The 21,425-nt window shown below is 40.2% G+C and overlaps 1 protein-coding gene across 1 annotated transcript; it reads right to left on the bottom strand.

The window, feature by feature from the left end:
- Nucleotides 1-1,507: 1,507 nt before the first annotated feature.
- LOC107555116 (autism susceptibility gene 2 protein-like) lies at nt 1,508-21,010 on the bottom strand. Its single transcript, XM_016237818.1, has 14 exons — nt 20,988-21,010; nt 15,904-15,977; nt 14,751-15,288; nt 13,635-13,912; nt 13,215-13,426; nt 11,596-11,640; nt 10,572-10,667; nt 10,175-10,246; nt 9,818-9,847; nt 9,283-9,354; nt 4,260-4,278; nt 4,083-4,163; nt 3,495-3,756; nt 1,508-3,297 (listed from the first exon to the last, which is right to left on the bottom strand). Exons 1-14 carry the CDS (start codon nt 21,008-21,010, stop codon nt 2,079-2,081), a joined length of 3,021 nt encoding a protein of 1,006 aa, XP_016093304.1. The 3' UTR covers nt 1,508-2,078.
- Nucleotides 21,011-21,425: the final 415 nt, after the last annotated feature.

The raw sequence follows: 21,425 nt of genomic DNA, 5'->3' as shown, positions 1-21,425 counted from the left end.
AAATAATTAATTACTGATGTGATGTCCATGTAAACGTACTCAGTGATATTTTGGATTTTATATACTGTATATCTCAGGTCTTTCCTTTAAAGTCTGCGTGAGCCGGAAGTTGGAATGGAATATTAAACAGAGGGTGGGGTTTTACTTTAGTGTACCTCCTCTCTCACTCGTAGCAAACTACCATTCGAGTGGTTAAAAATATTCTGCCCATGCTATCAAACGGCATCACACTGACAAAATCAGAGAATGAACTCCATTCTAGAGTGGAAGTACATTTTCAGATTTTGAAGAATACAAAGACAATTTTTATTAAGTTAAATTGAACTGATTAGTTTGACCAAAAAGACTAGCAATGCACGCAAACAGTGCATCGCGTCAATTTTGATTGCATGTGAACTTTAGTCACTCTTTGAGATTTTTTTCAACCATTTTATCATTCTCCAGGAAAATAACCACTAATCCTAAATATAAGCAATAATACTACTGCTTGCTGTACATGCTGCTAACAGATTTGGCTTATGGGTATTGTGTTGATTTTTTTTTCTGATGGGTAGTATTGACAAAAACTTTAGGACATGATTAGGTCACATTTTTTAATAACATGGCACAATTTACATAACACAAGTTTAACTGAGGAGCATGCTGTCGCCTCATCCTTTTTTGTACATGATCTAGAAATGACTTAATTTTTTACGTAAATGATAAACAGCAAAAAAGTTTCTTACAATCTCTTTGCAATACGTATTGACTACCCACTACTGCTTCAGTGGACATTTTAAAAGAGCAAAAGAAAATTAAATGGAAAAAAAAACACTGCACATCATCTGAATTTGTTCAGATCAAGTTTAAAAGCACACAACTATCCCTCCCATGGACTACTAAAATAGATCTCTGCTCAATAAAAACAAACTGTCCATAGCTTACGTTATCATTGTGTAGATACATAACACTTTAATACGCAGTTAGACCAATAGAGAATTTACCTGCTTTCTGTACTCAAACTTCTCGTGACATGATGGGATGTGTTGTAATTTTGCAGTCTTTTTCAAATTGCCAGACTTTTCATTTAGAGGTAAGTAATTCAGAGAATTTAGGTTTTGTTAGGTTCTTGGAACACTGGTGTATTTGTAAGGATTGTCAACACAGATCTTTATAGCTTGAATAACAAAAGCATGTTTCGGGATCAAAAGTTAGGGAACATGTTTGTCAGATGTGCGAGTAAAACTCATTGCAGAAAATCCCATTTAGGAACAATCACAATCTGAGTAATGTGTAAGCATGTACTGTTGCTCCAACAGGAGAATGAGAGGGTTCAGTAGAGAGACTGGTTGTCCTCTAGAGCAGTGGTTCCCAACCCTGGTCCTGGAGGCACCCCAACACTGCACATTTAGCATGTCTCCTTTCGCTGACACACCAATTTCAGGTCTTGAAGTCTCTACTAATGAGCTGATGACCTGAATCAGGTGTGTTTGATTAAGGAGACATGTAGTGACAATGTAGTGTTGGGGTGCCTCCAGGACCAGGGTTGGGAACCACTGCTCTAGAGGAGAGAAAAAGTGATACAGAGAGAGCGCCCACGCATGAGTTGCATAGTTGAAAGAAGGGATGTGATCTCTTGGACAATATGAGCTTTCCAAACCATTAATATGCAGCATGAAACTAAAACCAGAGACCGTCCACTCGCTATCCATTTGATCACTGCCCACTATGTACAGCATTTCAAAGTAAAGCTTTCATAACACCCATTTGCATAATTGTACCTTAATTTTTTTTCCCTCAAGGAGAGAAATACACCGACTTTACACATATCTACAAGTTCTGCCTTTTTGTACCTGTACATTCCAAGACCATTTTTTCCATGTTGGGAGATCTAGCGCTTGTCCACTTGCTCGAGATCAGTGTACTGTACATGTTTAAGAATACACCGCAACGAACAGGATAAAAGAGCATGAAAAATCTCAGTCTTTTGTACAAAAGCAAAATGCACAAAAAAACAATCAGTAATGCACAATCTATACACAGATATGATACAGCCTCAAGTGCTTGCTTTTGAGTTCCATTTCAGTCCATCAGTGGTCTCACCGTGCCTCGATGTCTTTGTGTGTGTGTGAAGGGGGTCTGTCTCTAATGTCAGTGCCAAGTGGGGTAGTCCGTCTGGGAGACATGGAACGAGCTCCCAGGGTTGGGATAAGAGGGGGTGGGGCACTGAGTGATGCGGTGGGAGGGGTTTTGTTGAGGATTCCATTCTGGGCAGCTACGGCAGAGGAGGGGCTAACACGGGGGTAGTGCATGCTGGGAAGTCCAGGGGCCATGAGACCCGGGTGAGGGAGGTGTCCGTCTAAAGCGGGGTGATGCATCAGGTGCAGACGCCCCTGCTCGTAGTCTTCTCGGAGCAAGTGGAGACGTTCCCGCTCCTCTATGTGCGCCCGCTCTTGTTCCCGCCGCTGTTCCAAGGTCAATCCGTGAGGGAGGTCTCGGTTAAAGTCATGAGGCTCACGGTCCCGATACGAGCGCTCTGCTTCATAAAGGCGCGGCGCTGCTAACCGGTGCAGGGGTTCATTCCGCAGTAGCAGATCTCGAGCTAACGGATCCCTCCGGTGGATTTCGAGTCCCCGGTAAGGGTCCCTCATGGGATCCCAATGAAAAGCGGGATAGGGGAAGCGCTCTGCCCCTGGGATGGGGCTGATACCCATGAAGGGGGCCACCATACGAGTCCTCTCCAGACTACTGATACTGTTTATGGGATGCATACTGGGCATGCCCATGGGTACAGGCATTGAAGATGGAGGGTGGAGAGCAGCAGGAGGAGCAGGAGGAGGTGCTTGTGGTGTGGATCTCTGCTCCGGGGATCTCCCTGTGGGACCATCCTGCTCCTCTTTTCGCTCTTCTTTCACCTTCACCTCACTGTTTTTCTTCTCATAGGTGATATCGCTCTTCTTCTCCAGAACATCTCGAGTCAGCCCGCCGTTCACCCGATCTATGGTGCCTGGCCGCATGTAGGGTGATGCTGTAACCCGATTTGCCAGCTTGTCTTCAGAAACCCGGCTGTCGTGGATGACGGGAGTGTCTTTGTCACTGTGGTGATTCTCCTTCACCTTGTGCTCATCTGTGTTGGAGTCTTTCCAGTCCGAGTGCTCTCGTTCTCTCTCACGATCTTTGGGCTTGTCCTTATCCCGAGACTCACTAGAAGGGATGTGGTTCCGGGAAGGCTCAGATGATCGGGTGTGACTCATCAGAGTGAGGGGGTTAACAGGAATCGGGGATGGGTGATTCTGGTGCCTCTTTTCCGCAGTTTCCCTAGAGGTGAAACGGATCATTACTATCAGGCAAATTATTTTTTTGGCAGAATAAACCCAGAGAGGGTTTATTTTGCAATGACCAGCCGACTGTAAAAATCGTAAAAATACATGCCACTGATACTTAAAAAAAATAAAAATATCACTGACAGATGATATCATGTGACTGGTTAGTATCATCCATACAGCTCTACACACCGCTCTTTATCATCCTTGTTGACTGATGAATCCCTCTTGTCCAGGTCACGTTCTCTCTCTCTGTCCCTTTCTCGTTCTCGTTCTCGTTCTCTCTCATGGGAGCTAACTGATGCGCTGCGTTCAGTGTCTCCAGGTTTGAGCCAGGGAGGTGGGGTGGGGAAGGATGGCGGAGTACGGTGGAGTCTGTTCCATGGCTCGTGGGGTCCGCTGAAGTGCTGTTGTGCGCTGGGTGCATCTTTGTGGCCAAATACAGAGTTGGATGCTGGGAGACGTAAAAAAAACCACATGGTGAGATTTTATTTATCTTGATCTTTTCTATTTCATGCATGAGTAGGCCTACTCTTTGATGTGTTGTAATGACTTTTCAACCAACAATTAGTCTGATAACTGAAATATATTTATCTTGATCTTTTCTATTTCATGCATGAGTAGGCCTACTCTTTGATGTCAGAATATTAAATATGTGTTGTAATGACTTTTCAACCAACAATTAGTCTGATAACTGAAATATATAAATTTACTGGATTTCTAAATTGTTGACTGAAGGTGAATTTTCTAATACAAAACAGTTGATTGATTGGCACTCACCGAGTGCTGGGTTTCCCAGTCCACCAAAGGCTGCAGTGGTTAATGAGGTTAGACCTCCAAATGAAGGTCTGTTGAAGGGCTCTGTCAGTCAAAACAGGAACAAAAAAATCAGTCAATGAAATGATTGTGTGAATCACTAATGAATTACAGCTTTGAATTTAACCAGATTTAAAATACCTCCATTCCCCACTGAATCCTAAGTTTAAAAATGAATGTATAAACATTTTAGCAATACATATATAACCAATAGGGATGCCACAATTCTCAATATAATATTTAACCTTTAATTTCCATGCATTTTATTTCATTTTTGTTTTGATTTGGTCAATCTCTTGACTTGCACAAACTGCATTGTGATCATTTCCCAAAATGTAATTTGTTTGGAAATATTAAGAGGTCTGTAAATGACCGTTAACAAAGGCCAAAGATGGATACAATGAGGAGAAAACTGTAGCAGACAGAGCAAGCACGGTTCAAGATGCGCAAAATATTGGAAGAAAATCCTAAATATTGGTGGTTTATATAAATGTATTTTTGAGGGGAACTGACTGTCTTCAGAAAAGTTTAGATGGTATTTTCTTTTCATCTTACCTACGAAATTATGATTCACCATGGCAATAGCACCGACAAAAAGATGTCTGCATACTTTGTCAACGCATAAGTTTAATTCTTAATCACTGTTATAATAACAGAGGTGAAAACTGGCAGAACGGTAGGTTATTGAACTAATATTAATTTTCATGGTATCCCATGGGCAAAAAAAGAAGAACGTGACAGCAGCTAAAAATGAAGTATAAAAACAATTAAATCAGGTAAAGCTTTAAGCATAACATTTTCATGGGTTGTACTCCTATTTTCATTCTTTCTTGTCTCTTGCTTAAAAAATTTAAATAAACAAAAAAATGAAAAATTGGCCATGAAAAATGTATATCAGTGCATTTCTACTAGTCTATTTATTTTATTTATATTACACAGTACAATAGGATAGTCTGCAAGTGGAATTTTATCAAATAACGCTTTGTTATTCTCCTAAGCCTAGAATAACAAAAAAAAAAAAAAACCTGATGTGCCATGCCATCAGAACTGAACTGAACCGAACCAAAAACCGTGGTTAAAAAAACCGAGACATGTATTGAACAAAAAAAAATGAAAAATTGGCCATGAAAAATGTATATCAGTGCATTTCTACTAGTCTATTGATTTTATTTATATTACACAGTACAATAGGATAGTCTGCAAGTGGAATTTTATCAAATAACGCTTTGTTATTCTCCTAAGCCTAGAATAACAACAAAAAAAAAAACCTGATGTGCCATGCCATCAGAACTGAACTGAACCGAACCAAAAACCGTGGTTAAAAAAACCGAGACATGTATTGAACAGTGGGCTAATTGTATTGTTGCATCCCTAATATCAACTGACTTTCAGAGAAGTGTTCAGTAATCCTTAATCCAGGGTTGTCCAATCCTTCTCCCGGAGGGCCAATATCCAGTAGAGTTTAGCTCCAATCCTAATTAAACACACCTGAACCAGCTAATCAAGGTCTGCATGATAGACTTCCAGGCAAGTGTGTTGGGGCAAAATGGAGCTAAACTCTGCAGGACATTGGCCCTCCCTATGCTTTAGAATACACACACTTCAGTCAATCATTCCATATCTGTTTCATTTTTGGAAGGTGCGATGATGTGAATATGTGTGTCATCAATGCATCCAACCACACTGGAAATTCTAATTATTGGGTTACTTCCAGAGGTCGCCGCAAGATGTTATCAATTGAAAGTCAGCGAGGCACACCTTCGTTACGGCTCTGCATACAGCGGTTTTACTAATGTGCTCTGCATCCCCGATAGAGAAAACTACCAAATAAATATGCATGTGGATATGGCACAAAAAAATGTAACTCCTATGAATTAATACAGCCTCCTCATCTACAGTATAAAAGGACATACCATTTTTGTCACTTTGACGGTGTCTGGTGTTTGACGGGGGGAGGTAGGGGAAACAAAAAATAATCTTGTTTACGTTTGCATTAAGATGATTTTTCTTACTCCATGGCGGATAATTTTATTTGTTTTAAGTAAAATGCACTTAAATTTCACAGGAAACAAGAATAAACATCTTAGGCTATATAATTTTTCTTATAGCCTATAGAAAATACATCGTGATTTAAGAATTTTTAGATATTTGTACTTGAAATGAGACAGAAATACTCAGTAAGAAAAGCATTTTTGCAGCGTGAATGAATGAATGAGGTATTTAAACATCGCTTACACTTTAAAAAGGGGGAGGAGACCGTAGAAACTCTGGGTTTACTGAAGAAAATCTGCTCCCGACCAGGTTAGGTTCATAGAGTAAGTTACCACGGTAACTGACGCGGAGTATAAGTTACCTCTCTTTCAGAAACGGGCTCGACTTACCCTGCTTTCTCTGGTTTGACAAACCTCCCATTCTGAAACGGAAAACCCAGAGTTTCCCTCATTTCAGGGTTAACATACTCAGAGTTTTCACTTAACCTCCTTTCTGAAAGGGCCCCAGGTCTACCCGCAAAAACTGCCTAGACAATACATCCTTGACAGGAGTGAAAACACAGTACATTATACAATACAAACAATAGGATTACACTAGAATGTTTCTATCAACAAAGCAGCTCACAGCATAGATTGCTAATTATAACGGAAGCATTTAAGTTTTGTTACTTCATTCGCTTGCAGTATAGGTGGCGTGTAATGAGTATCAAGAAATGGGGACTAAAATAATTAAAGTAATCCAATGTATTAAGAAACAGAAAATTACTAATATCAGTGCTGACTAGGGATGTAACGATTAACTGCGAGCCGGTTGAAAATCGATTAAAATATGTGACCCCTCAAAAGGAGGAAACAGATCAAACTAGCAAACCACTTTAAAGAACGACACCCGGATCAGATGAAAGAGTTCAAGCAGGTAAGTTTCAATTTTATTTTTAATATTTTGATCTTCTGTTATTAATATTATTCCATATTTTAATTTGAATGTCGGATTGAAATAAACATCGCTGTTTGCATTGTTAGCATAAGCGCGGCTAACGCTAATATAATGAGCATTAGAATTAAGTTTATTTATTAACCATTTAATGCGCCTATAACTTTTACTGGGGTAAAAAAACAGGAGGACATGATGGTATTTACTATTTTTACACACCAGAGGCTTTTAAATGAATTGTGAATCTAAAATATGCGTGTTAGAGAATGTGCAAATGGTTAACAGTGTTTATGTCATATCAGTCTGTCAGAAAAGCAGTTCTGGGCTTTTTTTTTTAGCTAGTTGGTTAGTTGTTATTCTTGGCTGGATAACGCTAGCATGTATAGATAACTAAATATTTACACAGTTTGGATTAAATGAAAGTACAGTCAAATTGTATCTCCTGTATAGACTATCTAACATCAACTTACAGTGAGTGAACAACATTATTTAATACAAACACTTGATCATTCATGTTTGTTCATTGTGCATTAGATAATTTTAACAGACTGAACTGATTTTATGTATTAATACATTTTGAAAATAACCCTAAGAAGAATAATTGCTATTTAACTATTGTTTATTGATAGGTCATGTTATCTAACAAACGGAATCTTTTTGTAAAGTGTTTTTAATACTACAGTTTCCATCTATTTGATATACACTTGACTTAAAATATATGTAATCTTATCTAAATTTATTATAAAAGCTGAGGTTTGTTATTTACTGAAAAGCTAAATTTTAGCTAGATCATTGATCTAATGTTGCATTTGGTCAGACTCAGCCCATTGCTTTACTTAAGTATATTATATTTTCCTTTTACAGTTGCAGGGTGAGGAAGATCATGAAGCACACCAGCAAACCCTAAAACAGACAACAGTTTACAGTTGTTTTTCAGCGGCAGCAGAAATATGACAAAAACTTTTGGGTGAAACCTGTTTACTTTTATTTTATGTTTACACTTTTATTACTTGTGGAAAAACTTGAAACAATTTTAAATAGGTATAAAGAATGGCATTGATTTTTGCACATTTTATTTTTGTTTGACTTTATTAATAAAATGTGTTTTTTAATTAGTATGTTTTTGTTTTGCTTTGGTACCGAGAACCGTGGACTTTCACTGGTATTGGTACCGACATTTTGGTACCGTGACAACACTAGAGTTAACGAAGAGGAAAAAAAAGAGATCCGCAAATAATATTTCTTTCCACATGTAATGTTGATCCTGATTGGAGGGTGCAGTAAAATTCAATTCTGGTAATGTATGCAAATCTTACCTTTACTTTCTGTTGATGGTGGTAAATTTGCCAGGCTATATGGACATGTATAGCACACCACTTTCCTGGTTTCTGTGGAGAGACAAAATAAGATTTTCCTGTTCAGACATGACTACATACATGTTAGTTTCATTTCATTGCTTTAAAACTTCTAAACACTTCTATTAGAGAATGCTGGGTACATCTGAAAATATTATTTATAATTTTATGTAATATCGTTGAACATTTTAAAGTAAAATTTAACTTGGAAAGTTAATATTAAGTTTCTTTGCATTTTCCCATGTTTTAGGCACAGTTGCAAATGAATAAACTTGACTTAAAATATATGTAATCTTATCTAAATTTATTATAAAAGCTGAGGTTTGTTATTTACTGAAAAGCTAAATTTTAGCTAGATCATTGATCTAATGTTGCATTTGGTCAGACTCAGCCCATTGCTTTACTTAAGTATATTATATTTTCCTTTTACAGTTGCAGGCTGAGGAAGATCATGAAGCACACCAGCAAACCCTAAAACAGACAACAGTTTACAATTGTTTTTCAGCGGCAGCAGAAATATGACAAAAACTTTTGGGTGAAACCTGTTTACTTTTATTTTATGTTTACACTTTTATTACTTGTGGAAAAACTTGAAACAATTTTAAATAGGTATAAAGAATGGCATTGATTTTTGCACATTTTATTTTTGTTTGACTTTATTAATAAAATGTGTTTTTTAATTAGTATGTTTTTGTTTTGCTTTGGTACCGAGAACCGTGGACTTTCACTGGTATTGGTACCGACATTTTGGTACCGTGACAACACTAGAGTTAACGAAGAGGAAAAAAAAGAGATCCGCAAATAATATTTCTTTCCACATGTAATGTTGATCCTGATTGGAGGGTGCAGTAAAATTCAATTCTGGTAATGTATGCAAATCTTACCTTTACTTTCTGTTGATGGTGGTAAATTTGCCAGGCTATATGGACATGTATAGCACACCACTTTCCTGGTTTCTGTGGAGAGACAAAATAAGATTTTCCTGTTCAGACATGACTACATACATGTTAGTTTCATTTCATTGCTTTAAAACTTCTAAACACTTCTATTAGAGAATGCTGGGTACATCTGAAAATATTATTTATAATTTTATGTAATATCGTTGAACATTTTAAAGTAAAATTTAACTTGGAAAGTTAATAATAAGTTTCTTTGCATTTTCCCATGTTTTAGGCACAGTTGCAAATGAATAAAGGAAAATGTAATTACAACGTGTTTTCAGTGTTAAGGGAGTCATATAGAGTCTCGTATAGACTCTGAGATGAGACCGTCGAGTCCCAGCGCACTGCTAATTGAAAAGACTGCGGAGCAGAAGGCAGGTGCTCGGTGTAAGGTGGGATTAAACTGTAATGAGCTTTTACTTTATTTCCTGCAGAGTCCTGTGGGGAACAAACTGAATAACTGATAATGCAGTCTTACCCTGAGAACCGGCCGGAACGGATCTGTCAGCTAGAGAGGAGAGGGAAAAAGAGAGCAAGAGTGAGAGAGATTAGGGACACAAAGCTGTCAATCAGGACTTTTAATTAGCATCCGAGCATCACTTCATCACTGACCAAATTAAAATGTTAAAATTTCCCTTTCTAATGAAGCATTTCGTGGAATAATTAGGCCAGAATTCAGAGTATTCCCCTTCCTATCACTGCCTGCATACCAACGTGGACAACAGTATAACGTGACAGACAAACGTAACACTTAGTTTGCCCATAGTGTCATTCAGTACTAGTTTAAAAATACCACAGGTTTGTTTGTTGCAAAGAGCATGTTTGGGGTCCGTACCCGAGGGTCTTTCTGAAGGAGTGTGTGTGGGACGGCTCCAGGCCTGGCTGCCACATCTAGAGGGTTTGAGGTCTGTAGTACACAAAGACAAAACTTAAGTATTTTCAGCCAATCACATGATAGCTAAACCATCCAGTATCATCTCTCACTTACTCTAGCATTACCGATAGCTAACTGGGGTACATCACCAGACTGAACATCCCGAGAAAACATCTGAAATTGATTCTCTATTAATACTGTACCTATACATAACATTAAAGAAGAAACAGACTCTGAGATTTGTTTATATTTAGCTAGATCCATTCCATGTGTGCAGGAGTACATTTGGAACAGCACAGGAGGTTAGTTTTGGGAGTAGTCATGACATTCCAACATACAGCATTTGATATTGTGATACCTTGGGCTGGAACGCTCCCTGCAGAGATCCGAAGGGCCCCGTTGGCGGGATGACGGGTGGAATGCCAGACACTGCTGGGGGGTAAGAGTGGAACAGCTGAGGAAAGAAAAAGGATACAAGACACAGTCACTCCTGAGGTTCTTGTTTGATCTTGTCAGCTGTTTACAGTTCTACAGTGAGACCGGAGCCTGCAGGTCCCTGTACAAACTAACAACTACAAAACATCAGCTGCTGACATTTAAATGACCCTCTTCATTACATGCTGCATAATATGAAGATACACACCATGTGAAAATAATTCATAACAATTTATGCTTAGTTTTTCTCTCTATGAATGAATAAAAGAAAGGATGAGACTACAAATAATCTATTCTGCTGCATATAATGATACAACCTTCATCTGACCTGCGGCTGTTGTGACATTCAACAAAGATTAACGGTGAGATGAATTTACAATATGGGTCACCCTCTAAACCAACTCTGATAGCAATGACTGTTATTATCACAACGCACTGCATAATACATGTAATTACTGCAGTGTGTGTTCATGGGTGGGTGTCACAAATGAATCATTGCTAAATGGCGACTCCATAATCAAAGGGCAGACATCAAATAAATTAAAGTTGCATTAACCTGTTGGACAGGCAGGTAGAATGAAACATTTTATCTCTTATCAAGATCCCCACAGTAACCAGTGAGGCATTTCAATAAAAAATATCTTGCAGCCAATTTACTTAATGAAATAATGTTTTAATAAAAAAAGTTGTGCTTAATTTAGTAATGGTTAATGTAGTAATGGTTTTTATAAAAATATTAAGGCACTTAAGGCTAATTGTAGATATAATTACAGCTGGATCCTAAAAAAGCTGTGACCAGCATGGCCCCTATTGTTTAAAACACCCATAATGCCAAACATGATGAAATTAGATTATGGGAGCAAAAATTTAAAATGAGAACAATCACTACACTAAGGAAGAAGAAAAAAGCCATCACAGCAATTGCCAAAAACATGACAGGGACTCACGCTGTGTCTGTAGAAGGGGTCGACTTTAGTGGGGTATTTGTCGAACTGTGGAGGAAAGGAGAAACAGTGCTCAGTACACACAGGAGTCCTTCATGCCTACAAACAACTTAGGACAAATATCTTGTGGAGTCATGAGGCTCAAAGCAAATACCAAATGCTTTGATGTGCTCTCCAGAAAAGTGTTTGGTTGGCAGTAAAATGGTCTCTGCCCTGATTAATGAATGTTAGCACAGAAAATAGCCCTGCATTATTTCTGCTGGCCCCATCCAGGCTGTCGTTTTTGCAATTTACAGTGAATTATGGCAAGGTCTTTCTCTTGTTAATCTGTATTACTCAGCAATTCTGTGAATGGTCAAATAGAAGCCATTCGGGCTGTCTAAAAATAGTATTTTAAACAGCTCATTTAACAGGGTTTGAGTGGTCTAATACGGATCCAGACAGAATGTTTCCCAATCACGAGTAAACAATGTGGCTCTCAAACTAGTTTTCAAACTGTGCTGCACATTAGCTAACAGAGCGCCAGTCTCAGAGGTCTTTGAATCTGGAATGGTTTAAAAGCAGCTTTTAAGCTCCTGTGGGCAGTGTGGTTACCGTCGAGCTGTGTGTGGGAGCGTCTGTATGAAGCAACTCACTAATCGGTACTGCTGCCTGCCAACCAAAAGCCCTCAGTCAAAACTCCATCAGACCAAAATGATGTCATTAAACTGGGAATGAATAAACTAGTATTAAGCTCTCAAGGCTTGGCTGGAACAAAAACGTATCCCCAGTAGCTCTGACTGCCAATTCTAAATTCAGGGCAGAGAACAGAGTGGAGAAGCATGCCAGAGAAAAAGCAGTTTTTCAACAAAGAAAAGCCACATTGTGGCAAGAGAGAAACACATGGTTACAATTGAGAGAGCGAGCCACTGCCCTGACTTCCAGTGTTTACTGAATCAGCATACTGTACTGTTTATAATTCAGCAGTCGTTGCAATACACACACACACAGGCACGCACATGCACAAATTTAGTAGTTACCTACAGTGTTCCCACAGTTTTTGACCATTGATTTTTTCCAGTCATCTCTGATGACTCACTAGGGATTTTTACAAATCATGTTGATGGATTTGATTTTTACAGACTCGCTAATAAATCATCATTTGTGAACTGGCCTGTATAATTCATTAAATAGACACATTATAGAAATGTCCATGACCGTGGGAACCCTGTATCTTATATGCATGCATTAATGTGTATACATCTATTTTATACATTCAGTCATCCTTTTAATCACTCAAGCATCTCCACCTTATTTTGCAATGCAGAAATAAGCAATTTTCTTTGAATGTGCGAGACTTCCGACTCATTAGCTTCTATAGGTAATAACTTGAAGAATAATAAAAGCAGTAAACGGTAAAACTCTTTGCGCTATAAACCAGTGTATTTAATATAATAATTAATTAAAATAATATTATCACAAAACCAGTTTGCAATATCAAGCAGCATAACAGACTGTTTCTTGTACAGGTAAAATATCTAGAAGCAAATGACACCGGAAGCCACCATCACCACAAGTTTATTATTATAATTTTTTTTTTGTTGTGTTCCACTTATCCTCACATTTCTGGCTGGGGTACGCACCATGGGTGGTGCAGGCGTGGGCATGATGGAGTGGGGGAAAGGGGTGAATGTGTGCTGGTGTGTGTGTTGGTGTGTGTGCTGGTGCTGGTGCTGATGCTGGTGCTGGTGGAACTCAGTCCGCAGGTATGGAGGGGGACCCAGTGATGCCCCGCGATCAGCACTCTGAGATGCCAGGAAACGAGTGTTTAATTCCTGCCGGAGAAGGTCTTGTTCTGGGAGAAGGAAAAGGGAGTGAGAGGAAAATAAAGGAGAAGTTTTAAAAACATATATGAATAGGTACTGCCCCTTTTCAGAAGTGTTTATCTAAATGCATAGAGAACCATATTGGTATTGGTGATAATTACCTGATTCAACAGCTGGCAATAATATCTGATCTTATTTATGTTATGCATTCAAGGACGCTTGATAAGAGATTGGTACCTGAGTAGGCACTCCCAGCTGGGTGTCCGGGGACCGGCAGAGTGTTTGAGGTGAGAGGAGGAGGTGGAGGCAGAGCAGCAGGCGATGCAAACATATTGGTGTGATGAGGAAGAGTGGAGGGCGGCAGGGAGGGGGGGAAGGTTTGCGAAGCCGTGGGGTTTGCCGGCAGGGGCAGGGGGAAGGAGGCTGCTGCCCCAGTGGGGGCAGGTTGGTGATGGTGCAGGTGAGGGGCTGGAGAGGGGCCCGGGAGCTTCCCTGGAGTGCTGCTTTGACTGCTGCTGTGAAGAAAGAGAGAATAAACGATTGTTAAAACGTACCTGTATAAAAGAGAACTCCTTTTCCTACCTATATTCATAAAACTCCTTTGTTCACTAAATTGCTTTAAGAGTGTCTGCTATAAATTTAGCAAAAGGATCCAGTTTCAGAAACCTGGAAAGTGTGGATACAGTGCTGAAGAATGTGTTATTCCTGGAGGGATTTCCCAGCTGCACGCTAAAGTATTTATCAGAGTTGTACGCAATCTAACAGAGCTAATTTGCAGGCTAAGTAATCATTTAATTATAATCATTTAATCTAATTATATTTATATTAAAAGCTGCACACATACAGAATAATACAAAGCATAATTATCATCAGCAGTGCAATGGCAAGATACTGCGCAGGGTGGACTACACAACAAATCTAAAGGACGGCGGAGAAGGGCGAAAGGAGGGAGGGGAATATCTGCTTCTCTGCGGGATATTGGGGTGTTTGAGTTGAGCAGAGGAAATGTTATCTACAAGCCGCCGCCAGCTACAAGGCAGCAGCAGCATCGACGTGGGAGGGGAATGAATCAAACCGTCTAATCTCTCAGCTGGGGTTCTCTCTGCGGTGCTGTCAGGCGCACACACACTCAACACACAAACATGCATAAAACAGGGATTTGTGGCACATGCTTACTGGAGGATTGATACATTGTAATACAGAAATCACGCTGTTCCGCTACAGTATTTAAGAGCTGGGGCTCAGAACAGCTGCTCAGTCAGTGTGTATAACACATCTGGAGTGTAACAGACACTTCCTGCTAAGCTGTGCTTTTATATTTAACTCCATTACACCCATATGCTATCCACTCACCTCAGGCCGTTGAGGGTAAGGCTGCTGCTGTAGGCCGAGATTGGGCGCGGATGGCAACGAGAGGGCGGTCTGTGCTGCACTGGTTGGGTGGGGTTCTGCTGGGACGGTAGCGCTGGTGATGGGGGGTGATTATAGATGCCTGGAGTTTGAGGTGGCCTTGGGCGAGGTGGAGGCTCAGGTGGGTGCTGAGGCTGGGCTGGGGGTGCCTGAGAGGGCTGTTGGCCCTGGGTTTGAGGAAGGGTGGTAGGGGGCGACAGCGGTTTAAGTGGACGGTCTGGGCAAGGGTGCTGGGTTTGGACTGGGCTTGGGGGCAAGGGTATCCCCCGGTTAGAGCGGGATGGCTGGATGTGAAGAGGGGCGGGGAGGGGAGGTTTGGGATGGGAAGTGGGCACCAGTGAGGGGGTGGCCGAGGAGAGTTCACGGGACGTCTCCTCGCTCTTCTCTTGACTGCGCTCTAGGCCTGACACCTTGGGAATACCCAGGCCTCGCAGCTCCTGGCTGGCATTGGTGGAGAGCGTGTCAATGCTACAATCTGGAACTGAAGAGATGGGGGAAAAAAAACAAAAAAACAATGAGTGTTTCCGAAAGTATACATAAATATTATCCATAAATATTATGGAGATAAAGCTCTATCAATTGACTTAACACAAAACAAATTTAAACTCAGGAAACAGCAAGACAGAAAATAAAGCCTTGTGCCACGGAAAACTGATTACTTTATTTCTCAAAGGCAGGTCTTTATTGCTGCTTCAGTGTTTTTAAAATAGCTAAATTAATTCGCAATTCTGTTTTGCCAGGTCAAACGTGTCTTACTCATAACCAGATTCTGAGACCTAACATACAATCATCATGAAGAATTAGAGCCTAATAAGCCTACATGTAAGTTCTTGTGAATGCCTTAACGCTTTTTTTTTTTATTAGGGAAAGGTCATAAAATGTCCAAAGGAAAACCTGACCGACACACCTAAAAGCGGATATTCAAATAAATGCACTCCATGATTGAGAAAAAAAGAAAAAGAAAGAGACTGTCAACCAAGATTCACTGTATTCTCTGGGACCAAAGGCTAATGGGGGATCACAGTGCATGCATAACTCCTTTCTCTGTCTGCCTCAGAGGGAACCACACCCATCTGTCTTTTCCATCTCTTCACACCCAGCCAGGCCTCCCCATCGCCTGCAGCAAGGGATGCTGATTGAGCCTGAATCCCATAGACTTTGAGGACCTTGCTGGAATAGAACCCACATAGATTGTTATTAGGGAAAGGTCATAAAATGTCCAAAGGAAAACCTGACCGACACACCTAAAAGCGGATATTCAAATAAATGCACTCCATGATTGAGAAAAAAAAGAAAAAGAAAGAGACTGTCAACCAAGATTCACTGTATTCTCTGGGACCAAAGGCTAATGGGGGATCACAGTGCATGCATAACTCCTTTCTCTGTCTGCCTCAGAGGGAACCACACCCATCTGTCTTTTCCATCTCTTCACACCCAGCCAGGCCTCCCCATCGCCTGCAGCAAGGGATGCTGATTGAGCCTGAATCCCATAGACTTTGAGGACCTTGCTGGAATAGAACCCACATAGATTGTTGATCCTTCTCTCATGGGCCTAAGGACCTCCCAATGCAGCGGCCCATGGGGCCTAGTTTAGAGCATAAGGTCCTGGGGCCGGTTGCACTAGCTGGACGTACACCCGGTTGTAAGACTAGGCTGGACATAAAATGCGCTTTAAGTAGTGCGTAGAATTAACATCTGCTGCACCATCTAGGCGTAGTGCTACATCTGAGACTAAGGCCCAATCCCAGTTCTACCCCTTAGCCCTTCTCCTTTCCCCTACCCCTCCGTTTCGCGCGTTCACGTGAAGGGATAGGGGTGTCTCAATTCGCTTTTGGTTGGAGGGGTAGGGGAAGGGCCAGACAGCCCTTCAAACGAAGATTTTTCGGGACCACACTTCAAACGAAGGGGTATGAATTATCTCTGCGTAAACCGGCTTCAGGGGCAACATGGCTGCCCGAGCGAACAAAAAGACACATAAATGTAAGCATTTTTGGCATTAATAAAGATTTTAACGAAAAGTAATCATTTGTTTTATGTTACATTCAATCGTGAGTTCATATTTATGGTCATGTTACTCAAAGAAATGTTTGCAAAAAAATCGCTAATATTTGCTAACTAACGTCATATCATTATAGACTGCACGATAGTGCCACAACATATCTTCATGTCTAATCAGGGCGATAACCACCGTAGACATTGAGGGGGGCTAGTCCCCCCAATAATTATAAATCGCTAAACCCCTTTCTCAAATATTGCCAATTCAAGAGAGAGAGAGAGATGAAAGATGCGTGTATGCGTGTCTGTGCGTTTCTCTTTTTAGAGTGAGTTTACTTAAAAAAACAGCGATTTTATCCTCTCGTTGCTGGAAAATATAATGTATCGATTCAGTATTTAAACTGTTATTAATAAAAGTCGTGGGGCCAGCACAACAGTATAGGTGTGTGTATTGTTGGAGCTAGACGACGTATGATGATGTGTGACGGCATAGTAGTGGTGTCCCAATTCTTAGGGGAATATTTTCAACCCTACCCCTTGACACTCTGTTTCAAGGGACAAGTGGAAGGGGTAGGTGGAGAGGTAGGGGAAGGGGAAGGGGTATAAAATAGAATTTGGATGGGCCTAAATCTTACGCCTAGGTAGGTGTTAAGTGAAAAGTCACGAATTGCTTGGACATTATTCGTTTTTAGGATTCATGTCTGTGAATTAATTATTACTGCAGAAGTGAACTGTAATGTGTATGGTCTTTTCGGGCAGGATAAGCGATATCAGTTGCAAAGCTTGGTGTAGGCTGTACCACACTGCCGACAGTAATTGACCTAACTCAAAATATATTTCTATATGTAATTATGCAGTAAAATATTACACATGATCTGGGATCATTAAAAGAAACTGTACCATTTGTCATCTTGCTTGAAGGGACAGTATAAATGCTTGGAAATATTTCACGTCTTTAAGTCCATTCACTATTTGTAGCATACCTGCCATTCAATAATCACAATAAGTTTTGTGCTTTGTTACTTTTAATCAGAAATAAAGCTTTCAAATTCTGTTAATTTGATCACAAATTAAATAGTCAATAAATAAATAAATAAATAGTGGCTTTGACACTGTAATGTGGCGTTCGCTGTTGCACCTCAGTTCAAGCGGCACATAAACCGATCTGTTCCTCTTTGCTACTAGTTACAGCAAAAATAAACATTAATGACCATCAGAAAAGTGTTGAAAGTAGGGGTGGGCGATATGGCAAAAATATCATATCAGGATTTTTTTTACAGGAAAATCACAATTCACGACTTTATCAAGATTCTTTGTCATGTTGGGTTTACTATTTTTCAAGTTGTCTGAGAAGTACAGCCAAACTAATTTCCTTATTTTAAAGGGGTCATGAATTGAGAAATCAACTTTTACTTTTGATGTATAAGAGGCCCATCGTACTAAAAGAATATCCTGTAAGTTGAAAACGTCCTTGTTACTGAAATAAAAGCTTTTATTGACACCAGGCCCAGTGAACACCAGATCCTGGAATGTGCCTATCTATAGGTTAAACACTGCCTCCACAGAAGAATATCAATGCTTAATTCTGTAGCCCCACCCACTGATTTGCGCTTGACATAGTAGGGAAATAACATGAGTGACGCTAAACCAGATCGAGCAGCCAAGCAATGAACACGCCGTTGAAGATCGCAAAATATTGTGCAGTGCCTGATTGTGGAAGAACACAGTCGCTGCATAACCTTCCTTCGGATTCAAATATTAGGTTGAATGCATGGTTTAACTTTTTTTAAATGAAGTTTCAGCTCACGTGAGTAAAACATTGAGTGTTTGTTCGCTTCATTTCATTGCGGATTCCTTTGTAAACAAGACACAGGTTGACGCTAGATTTGCAGAGAGACAGAGATTAAAAAGCAATGCTGTACCGTTTAAATTGGATCCGACAGGAATGGGGCACACTTATGCGAGTAAAAAATAGTTGTGCCATGTGTCACTATTGCTTTGTTAGAGATCGCTTGATATGTCCTGATTATGTGTATGTGTCTAACCAAAGTCACAGAAGGATCCAACTATGAAGTTAGTCTGTAGTTAGTTTACTATGCAAAACTATTATCCAATCATAGCAGTGGGCGTTTACTTCCAAGTCTTCAATGCGGCATCCCATAAAAACCAAGCGTTTCTCGAGCCGGCCTCAAAACCAGGGTAGAAAATAGCCGTTTTAACGTCTTAAGTGGACCAGAGACAACAGTATAAAAAAAAGCCAGTTCATAACCCATTTAAAAACAAAGCCTAACAAGGTAACAAAATATAAAATAAAAAAAGAATGGCAGACATTTAGGCCAAAGTGGGCAAAGATAATAATCTTTGCCATTATTTTATCTTTGTTATTAAAAAATAAAAACAAAGATACACATTACAGATACAGGTATTACAAATAAAGATAATTTATTAATAAAATTACTATTGTTTTGCATTAATAAGTGCAATTTCTAATAATTTTACATGTTTATTTCTTGGTAATACACATTTGACAGTAAAACATTGAGCTTGAGTTGGGAAGCAAACAAAATTACCTTTTATTAACAACAGTAACATGCAAAATATAATATTTATATAAAAATAATGTATTCTACTCTTATTAAATGTATCATTATTCTTCTTTAGTATTATATGGAACTGACTGATAACTTCAGTGATTATAAAAGGAACACTCTTTATGTGTGATTCAGTTGCAGATTGAAAGGGGTCATATGACGCGATTTCAATTTTTCCTTTCTCTTTGGAGTGTTACAAGCTCTTGGTGCATAAAGAAGATCTGTAAAGTTGCAAAGTCTAAAGTCTCAAATCAAAAGAGATATTCTTTATAAAAGTTAAGAGTCAACCACGCCTACCTAAAACGGCTCATTCTAACACGCCCCCACATATCTACCTCACTATGTGGGAAGATTTGCATAACGCCGCCCAAATGTTCACGCAAAGAAAGAAGGCGTAACTTTTATTCTCACTGTAGTATTGTTGCCGCTGCCGCCATGCCGTGGAGACATTGTGTGCTTCGTTGTGAAAGCGAAACTACTTTGTTTGGTCTTCCAAAAGAGGACGATATCCGCTTCGTCTTGCTCACTCTATCCCGGCCTCAGCTCACACTAAGCCGCGGCTTTCGCTCACGCTAGGCCGCAGTGTTTTTTGTTGTGAAAGCAAAACTACTTTGTTTGGTCTTCCAAAAGAGGACGATATCCGCTTCGTCATGCCTAGAGCTGATCTGTGCTGGTCGCTGAGGGAATACATCAACTTAGTGCTGTGGATCACCGGATCGGCTTTCACTGTGGACGAAGCCCGGGGTCGTCACATGTGGTTGCCGTTCCTTCGTCGAATCCGCCGGGCGCGCTGTTCTCGACCCCGCCGCCTTTGCTCACTCTATCCCGGCCTCAGCTCACACTAAGCCGCGGCTTTCGCTCACGCTAGGCCGCAGTGTTTTTTGTTGTGAAAGCAAAACTACTTTGTTTGGTCTTCCAAAAGAGGACACGACTACAAATCAGTGGTTAAGTTGTATTTAAGAATTCAGATTCACTCTCTGACAGCAGGAGGCGCTGATACAGCGTTTCCTTGGTTATCGCAGTAAACAAAGCAGAGCTGCACTGAAACACTGCTTTAATGTGAATTATACGAGATGAAAAGAAAATACCATCTAAACGTTTCTGAAGACAGTCCGTTCCCCTCAGAAATATTTAGGATTTTCTTCCAATAGTTCGTGCCTCATGAACAGTGAGTGATCTGCCTGCTACAGTATTTTTCTCTGTGCGTCCGTCTTCAGCATCTCTGGCCTCTGTTAACGGGCATTTATGGACTTCATATTTTCACATAAATGACATTTGGAAAATGATATGCATTGCAATGCAGTTTGTGCAAGTCCAGAACAGAGATCGGCTGCAATAAAACAATAAACGTCCGGTTGCCGATCGCATAAGTTCCAGAGGAAGCTCCTTCGGCCATCATTCACACGTGACTGACCGCTCGCTCGCACCAACAGGAGGGGGAGGGGGCGTGTTACTCTCTACAGTGCACTCAACCTGAGGGATTCCTACACTTTCAGTCTTCGAGGAGACATGAAAAACAGCGTATACCGCAGGAACGGTATAATGGAAAATTTTTGCGGTTTTGAAACCGTGAATTTTTCAAACCGTGGTGTACCTTGAAACCGGTAATCGGCCCATGCCTATGTGGAACCAAATAAATAAGAAACGAACGTTTAAAAAAACTTCCAGTCAATAGGCTTTTCAAAATCTTAAATATTTCCAAACAGGCGCCTTTGCATTTCCTTTCTAAACTATTTTTAGCCATCGTCTTGTCTTTCTTGACTCCTGCTCCGTGGTGCGCTGTCGGTTACGCACGGTTTGGCACGCTGCATTGAGCGTTTAGTTTTTAAAAGTGTCTGTCCTCTAACTGAACTAGGCTAAATTATTTTTGTTACTATAAAAAAAATCTAAAAGACGGTGGGGGGCGGTGCCGCGGTAGGCAAATGACGTAACTGGTGTTGCGGCTTAACACCGGTATAACCAAAAACACAGTCTATCGCAGCAAGCCTAGTTCCATAAAGATATTTTGTAAATTTTCTACCATAAATATATC

Source organism: Sinocyclocheilus grahami, unplaced genomic scaffold (genome assembly GCF_001515645.1).
Source record: "Sinocyclocheilus grahami isolate Dianchi unplaced genomic scaffold, SAMN03320097.WGS_v1.1 scaffold526.1, whole genome shotgun sequence".
NCBI lineage: Eukaryota > Metazoa > Chordata > Actinopteri > Cypriniformes > Cyprinidae > Sinocyclocheilus > Sinocyclocheilus grahami.
The sequence above is the reverse complement of the archived record's forward strand: the minus strand, read 5'-3'. Positions and strand labels throughout refer to the sequence as shown.

Coding starts and splice junctions, on each gene's coding strand:
- LOC107555116 (XM_016237818.1), bottom strand. CDS start 21,010: ATGGGCCGATTACCGGTTTCAAG. Junction 13,913..14,750: donor CTTACCCTCAACGGCCTGAG/GTGAGTGGATAG, acceptor CTTTCTTCACAG/CAGCAGTCAAAGCAGCACTC. Junction 9,355..9,817: donor CGTTCCGGCCGGTTCTCAGG/GTAAGACTGCAT, acceptor GTCTCTCCACAG/AAACCAGGAAAGTGGTGTGC.